This window comes from Ornithodoros turicata, unplaced genomic scaffold, assembly GCF_037126465.1.
Source record: "Ornithodoros turicata isolate Travis unplaced genomic scaffold, ASM3712646v1 Chromosome17, whole genome shotgun sequence".
Taxonomy (NCBI): domain Eukaryota; kingdom Metazoa; phylum Arthropoda; class Arachnida; order Ixodida; family Argasidae; genus Ornithodoros; species Ornithodoros turicata.
In genome coordinates, this window is record NW_026999326.1 from 1,790,215 (window position 1) to 1,797,616 (window position 7,402).

Below are 7,402 nucleotides of genomic sequence, written 5' to 3' on the forward strand. Positions count from 1 at the left end.
TCATATTACTGGCGTACCGGTGACGTGTTCAACGTAGGTATCGCGTGACGAAGCCATAACATCACTGACACAGAGCTTTTTGAAGAGCCTCATGTAAGACTTATTACAAAGTTTCTTCATGAGCTTGTCGTTCTCGAGGTCCCAGCTTCCGAGCGCTCCTAATACAATTGCCTCCACTGACACTTGGCTGAATCGTCGTCGATAATATTGCTTGAGTACTGCGCACTTCGAGTGTTTCTCGGCCCGTGCAGCAGACAATGCCTCGTAGCGGTTATCGAAGGGAATAGTGATGTCGAGTACGAGGGCCGCCTCCCCTCTGCACAATACGAGATCAGGGCGCAGAGCTGTATCGCTGACTGCTGTACTCTCCGCTATTACTGTGTACTTGCCAAGCGCCGCAGCCTTTACCCTTTCCACAATCTTGTTGTGTCGGGTTCGGTATGAGTTGGAATATGTCATGCAGTGGTCAGGAACATGCGGAAGAGTTTCGTTGGCAAAACCACATCGTCGACAGCGGCTGTCATCGTTAGGTACCCAGGGGCGTGCTCCATTCACAGGGAGGAGGTTAATGCGCGCCCTATGCACGAATCTCCAATCCGCAAAGCGTGTGAAGTCACCACTGCGGATGAAGTGAGAACTGGCCTTATCACGAAATACGCAGTCCATCGCCTTGCCCTTGTATGGAAGGTCACGTAAATGTTGGTCGAGGTTGAGGGTTAGGCTGGTTGGAATCAGGGACATCAGCTTCATGCGTTGGCTGCTCGTGATGGTTTGTGATAGTGATACGTCGTTGTCCTCTACTTCCAATGTAACTCCCAGCCGTGCTGCGAGTTACATGGGACACATGTTTGAGTTGGTTAGAACGCAAAATTAAGTCACCTTCGTTGTTTCCATTCATGTAGATGGAAAGTTCGTATGGGCCGCTCTCGCAACAAAGTATTTTTTCAACCGTTCTGGTCAAGCTTGCTCTAGCCATTTTTATCACTTTGGGGTCCAGTGATGTGAGTAACTTGAATGCACTATCAAGTCTGCATATGTCACTCACTTCAGCAGCCAATGAGATCCCACACGCTCCCGCCTTGCTGCTGCCATAGAGGTAATCTGTTGAAGCTGAATTGGGCAGATACAGTGTCTGCTTGATCAGCGGGCGTAGAGCATGGTCTAGGCGGTCCAGTCAGTTTTTCCTAGCACACCACTGCGCATACCAAAGTTCAAGAACGGATATAAAAAATGTCTTTAACGCGCCAATCCTTTGCCAGGGCGCCAGGCAGGAGTTCATCAGTTTCTCTCCAAGTCGAATCGCCTCGTCAATTTCGCCATTGTCATGGAATATTCTGAAGCCGATAGGACGGCCTCGATAGTTAAAAGACTGAAATTCTCAAATCTTCCTTATGGGTGCTCCCTCCACCATGAACTCCACGTCTCGAATTCCAACTGGTTGCTTCCCAGAAATGTATATTGACCTGCACTTGGGGGCATTGAGGCTTACGCCGATTCTTTTGGCAAGCTCGGCGACTTGGTCAATTCGGGACTGTAGTGCATTTTGGCTGTCTGCCATCGGTGTAAGGTCATCTGCGTATGCCAAAATATTGTGACCACTTGATGAGGAGAGCTGTATGTTGCGAATGATTGGGTCTACTACCAGGTTAAATAGTAGCCCGCTGAGTGGGCAGCCCAGGCGAATTCCGGCACATGGTGGTTCCATAAGTTTCCGGCCCGAGGTAGAAAATGCTCGCGAATTTGAAAATGCGATTAAGGACGCGTGGCGCCATCTGTTGGAGGGCCGGAGCACCACCCTTTACCCTCTCCGTGCTTTTGTCGGTTGGAGAGCGGCATTTCAAACAGCCAGGGTGCACTCTTCAGTTAAAATGGAAAAAATCGAGTACCGCGCTGTGATAAACTTCTTGACAACAGAGGGACTTTCGCCTACGGAAATTAAAGCGCAACTGGACAACGTGTACAGGGAAGCCTCTCCGTCGTACACAACGGTAAAATACTGGTCTAAGCAGTTTGGACTGCGGCAAGAGTCCATTGAAGATGATCCACGCGATGGTCGTCCAGTGGAAGTGGTGACACAAGAAAATATGTCTCTTGTCGAGGAGGAAGTGCTGTGCGACAGGAGTTTGAAGGTGAAGGAAATCTCAGAAAGGTTGGGGCTTTCCAAAACCACCGTTTTTCGTATCATCGGCGAGGGCCTTCACATGAAAAAGGTCAGTGCGAGATGGGTGCCACGACTTCTCTCGTCAGTTCAGAAGCAACAGCGCGTCGTCTGTGCCAAAGCGTTTTTGGAGCTCTATCAAGAGAACGAAGAAGAACTATTGAAGTCAATTGTCACAGGAGATGAGACTATGGTGCTCTACTATGATCCCCTTTCGAAAAAGGAGTCGATAAAATGGCGCAAACCAGGAGCAGCACCCCCAAGAAAAGCCAAGGTCACACAATTCACAAAGAAGATCATGGCAACAACATTTTGGGATTGTCAAGGGATCCTCCTCATCGACTTCAAAGAGAGGAACACCACAGTGAATGCGACTTATTATGCTTCACTCCTGCACCGACTGCGAGACGCCATCAAGGAAAAGAGGCGCGGCAGGTTAGTCGAGGTGTCCAGTTGCTCCAGGACAATGCCCCTGTGAACACGGCTTCTGTTGCCAAGGCTGCACTGAAGGAGTGCGGCTTCGAAGAAATCCACCACCCACCCTACAGTCCAGACTTGGCACCGAGTGACAAGTTCCTGTTTTCAAACTTGAAGAGGGATCTCAGAGGACGGAGATTTCAAAACGATAGTGAGGTACAAGAGGCAGTTTTCCAGCATTTTGCGGACAAAACTTATGACAATCTTTTCAAGGGTATAAGAATGCTGGTTGAAAGGTGTCAAAAGTGCATCGAAGTTAAGGGTGACTATGTCGAAAAGTGATACACTTGTTTCGTCTCTATGACTATTAAAAGTTGGTCGGGCCGGAAACTTATGGAACCACCGTGTATGGGCTCAGTCGGTCCTTCAGCTGTTATCACCGCGGTGGCATTATCAGCGTATAGATCGCGGACGATGTCCGTGAATATATCTCGCTCCACTCCCACGCACAGCATCAATAATCGTTAAGTGAGGAACTGACCCGAAGGCGTTTGAGAAATCTAGAAAGGCGGCACAAAAGTCCTTCCCGCCTGTTCTGGCTGTGTCGATGTGCTCCTGAAGGACGAAATTGTGCTAAAAAACACCATCATGGGGAAGAAACCCCTTCTGGCACATGCTGCGCACGTTGTTATCGAGAAGCCATCTTTGTAAACGCACCGCTAAACAACCCGTGTGTAGTTTCTTCACTGTCCTTGTCAATGATATCGCCTCCAGTTTTGGATGAGACTAGGGTCACCTTTCTTAGGGATCAAGATGGTTCTCGAACTGCGCCAGGTGGCAGGAATGCGTCGGTATTTGAGGCACATGTTGAACACAGCGGCGAGGAATTCAGACTCGGGGTCTCCAGACAGCCAATGCTTATACGTATGAAGGTCGTCACCCGGAGCTGTGCTCTCGCATCTTTGTGCCTTTTTCTTTATTTCTCCTGGTGAAAAAGGGTTCATTTGTAGCTGTTCTTCCGGTTTATCACGGTTAGTAAGGATAGCCGTATAGGCACTTTTTTACCGCCAGACTTTTCTGGAGTGACTCTCTACTTCTACTGGCTGGATGCTACACGAGGTGTGCTTGCCTTCCGTGATTAGTCGCACAGATGGTCTGCGATTCCTTTGATACAGCCTCTGTATTTGTCGCACGTCATCAGGATTGATGTTTTTCCTTGGACGGGTATCATCCTTCGGTTCGGGTATATGAAGCGCTGTCCTCAGGTACTTGGTAGCTGCGTCAAGTCTTGCCTCAAACATTCTCCAGTTTTCGTCTGAGACTGGTTCGCGTAGTAATGCCCTAACTGCTGCTTTGTGGCCATTCAGACACTGCATTGGTAAGAGTTCTTTAGGGATGTCCGCATCTGGGCTGTCTGTCGCCGGGTTCAACAGCGTCTGTGGAACTCTAATCATTGTCTACTGGGCTTCGTGCCAACAGATCCCTGCCAAAGCGTCGAGTGTCACTATCCTGAAGATTACTTAACGTGGCCTCATTGTCTATGTGGGCAAGCGAAGACGTGATGTGCCCATCATATGCCGTTGTGTTTAAGCCCTCATGGGGCTCTATTCCAGCGACCGGTGCACTATTGTCTACCTTTTGCTGTCTTCCTCACAAAGGTTGGTCGCTTGTGTCTCTTCGCACGACCTGGGGTCTGCATCGATAGCTGAGATAATTCGATGCACATGCATTGGTGTGTTGTCATTGCTCTCTGTAACACTGCTTTCATTACGGAGATCTGTTTCTGGCAGCCACGGGCCAGGGGGTGTTTCTTCTTGAGTGCTAGCCAAGTCTGCCGATGGCTCGTCACCACGCTGCGAGCTCCCGTTTGAGGTAAACCTCTGACGTGCTTCTTTTCTTTTATGCCACAGCACATGGTTTGATAGACCTTTCGATGTCGGGTAGTTCTTATTACACATGTTGCACTGGTGATTAAAGTTCGTGGTACTGCTCCTAATTGCTGCCCGCTCACATAGTTCACCATGGTTAGAAGGACGGATTCCAAGGTCACTGCGGCAGTCGATGCAAATGTTGATTGTTTTCTTGATCCGGGTGCCGTGCAGCGTTTTAAGGTGTCGCTCCAACGAACGACGTTGTGCAGTCCACGCACCAGCAGAAAACTGAGAGCGACAGGGTTGCCGAGGACAAATAAAAAACGGGGGCATTGGGAACTTGAGAGTCATAGTATTACCACTGACACACGGCTGCCTATTGGCATGATCAGCAGATCGTTCAGCTGTACAGGTCCCGACAAAAGTTTACGGAACACGCTAGCGGCATATTTTTTCCTCGGTACGACACCCTAGCGGCAAGCGGAAGTGGCGAAATCAAGCCAGTTCATTGCCTCAGAGGGGTGGACGACTGCGCTCCTAGCGACACACAGCGGTAGTTTCGGTACGATTACTGTTTTATGTGCCCGCGAAGGGAGTTGGATTTAACTGTTCTGCTCGTCAACAACTCGTGACTAACGTCAGTTGTTTATCAATCAATCAATCAATTATCAATGGCAGCGTCAATTGGTTATCAGCTCGTCACGCGTTGTCCATAATAAAGCAACACTTTCATTCATTCTTTCTTTCTCTTTCACACTTTCTTTCTCTTGTCTACATATCATAGCTTTCCAATAAAAGTAATACCCCAGGCAGCACAGCGCAGCGGCGTAGCCAGACCTCCAAGGTAGGGGGGGGCTCGATATGAAAACTCGCCTCCCCCCATATACTTGGGGCACACTGCAAAGTGCGGACGAAAAAAAAAAAAAAAGAAACGGAACGAAAATTGTTGATTTGGACGTTCACAATACGATTACATGTAAAGGCTGTCATGACCATTGAAGTAGTGTCACGAGATTTGAAAAGCTCATACTTTGAAAACCATTCAAGAGCGCTGCTTAGATAGACGCCATGAACTGCAAGAACCTTCGCGATCGTCACTCTGGTCCCCCCTCCCACCCCCATATATTATGTTCTCCTCGGATTTGCACGATTTGCCTGGGTCGGTCCGTGGCAGGTAGGGGGGGCTCGAGCCCCCCCTAGCCCCCCCGTGGCTACGCCACTGGCACAGCGCGACGACCCAACGTCGGTGCGCCGGCGACGACCGACCCGACCGGGTCGGCTCCCGACCATGGTCCGGCATACGGTTTGCAACACGGGGATGTTAATGGTCCGTTATCGGCAGCCTGTATCGTACCCCAACGATTTCCCGGGGTGCAGCCAATGCACACTTACTGGTACCTCCTACCCCCCAAACAAGAGTTAATTTGCACGATTTTTAAAAACAAAATCAATATGTCATTGTAGAAAACTCTTTATTGCATCATAGTCACAAGATACATGGGTTCTTTAATGCATCACTTCACCAGCAATGTAAAAAAAAAGTGTCACATTGAAAGTATATAACCACCAGTCCCGCATATGTACTATTTACTTCCCAAATATTCACTTAACACAGGTTATATGGAACAGAGATAGAAGTTGGAACTCGTTGCCAGTTAAGTTCAAACGGTTAGCCAGAACATAATTGTAGGCCGGTTCCACGTTAGCTCAGACAGGGAGGTCCGATGGACCTCCTGAATTTTCATGATTTTTTATATATATTTAGACGCTCATCATGATTATCAACATTGGTAAAATTAATCATTCAAACACTTTCCGTGCAAAAAATCGAGAAATTCAGCCCTGTATTCGATTGTTGCAGTTTTGCCGTGTTTGCACGTGTATACATCCTGAGTTCTAAAAGGTATCGTATTGCAATTTTTTTGTGCTTTAGTATACCTACCTGCCTGCACCCCGAGCGCAAATTTAGGCGCACAGATGCAACACTGTATCGTATAAAAAGCGGCGAACATGCTCTGTCGCGCAGTTTCGTTCAAACTTCGACGCTTCTTGCTCTGGCTGTAGATATCTCCGACACGTTACGCAGTGGGGTCGCGTTTTAACGCGCTAATCAGCAGTATACGCCTTTGGAGAAGAAGTTTTTTCGTTAGATGAAAGGCCTATCATCGGGCCATATCCTGGCAAAATATATACGAAATCAAGTGGGACCTTTTTGAGAAATACACGCTCAAAATCGATGTTTATTTCGAAATATGCCTAAACATTTGCCTATTTCAGCACATTCCGCTAGGAAGTATATGATTTAAAAGCTGAGTGAGCTGATACCAAGTATTGCGATCACGGACATCTATAGCCAGAGATATCAGGCGTCGAAATTAGGACAAAAGTGCGCGAGAGGGCATGTTCGCCATTTTTTATAGCACACAGTGTTGCACCAGCGCGCTAAAATTTGATCTCTGACAGCTGGCCTGTAGGCATAATACATTTTTTTTTTGATTGCGTGTTAGCGCCGCGAAGCAACTGTGGCTATGAGCGGCGTACAGATGTGGACAGACGGAGAGAGGACAGCAGGAAGGAGTGGGGGACAGGGGGATTAGTATGCGTCCTGGGCCGACTTCAGGGGGAACTGTGCCGACATTTGTCTGGAAAGTCTTCGGAAAACCCAGGGAAAACCTCAGACAGCACAGCCGGTGGTAGGATTCGAACCCACCACCTCCCAGTCTTCAACACGACCTTGGTTACCACCAACGAGCGGACGCCTTAGCCCACTCGGCCATGCCGCTGGTGTAGGCATAATAAAGCAGCATAAAAAAAATCACAACAATATCCCTTAACACTCGGGAGGTATACGCGTGCAAACACGGCAAAACTGAAACATCCGAATTCAGGGCCGGATTTTCTCGATTTTTTTGCACGAAAGCTCTTTCGGCAAAAATGTTGATCATAATATACGATG

The 7,402-nt window shown here is 48.4% G+C and overlaps 1 protein-coding gene across 1 annotated transcript; it reads right to left on the reverse strand.

The window, feature by feature from the left end:
• Positions 1–750, reverse strand: LOC135372837 (uncharacterized). The gene has a single exon (XM_064606296.1). It carries the CDS (start codon positions 748–750, stop codon positions 1–3), a length of 750 nt encoding a protein of 249 aa, XP_064462366.1.
• Positions 751–7,402: the final 6,652 nt, after the last annotated feature.

Excerpts from the sequence above, each read along its gene's own strand:
- LOC135372837 (XM_064606296.1), bottom strand. The coding sequence starts at position 750 with ATGAAGCTGATGTCCCTGATTCCAACCAGCCTAACCCTCAACCTCGAC.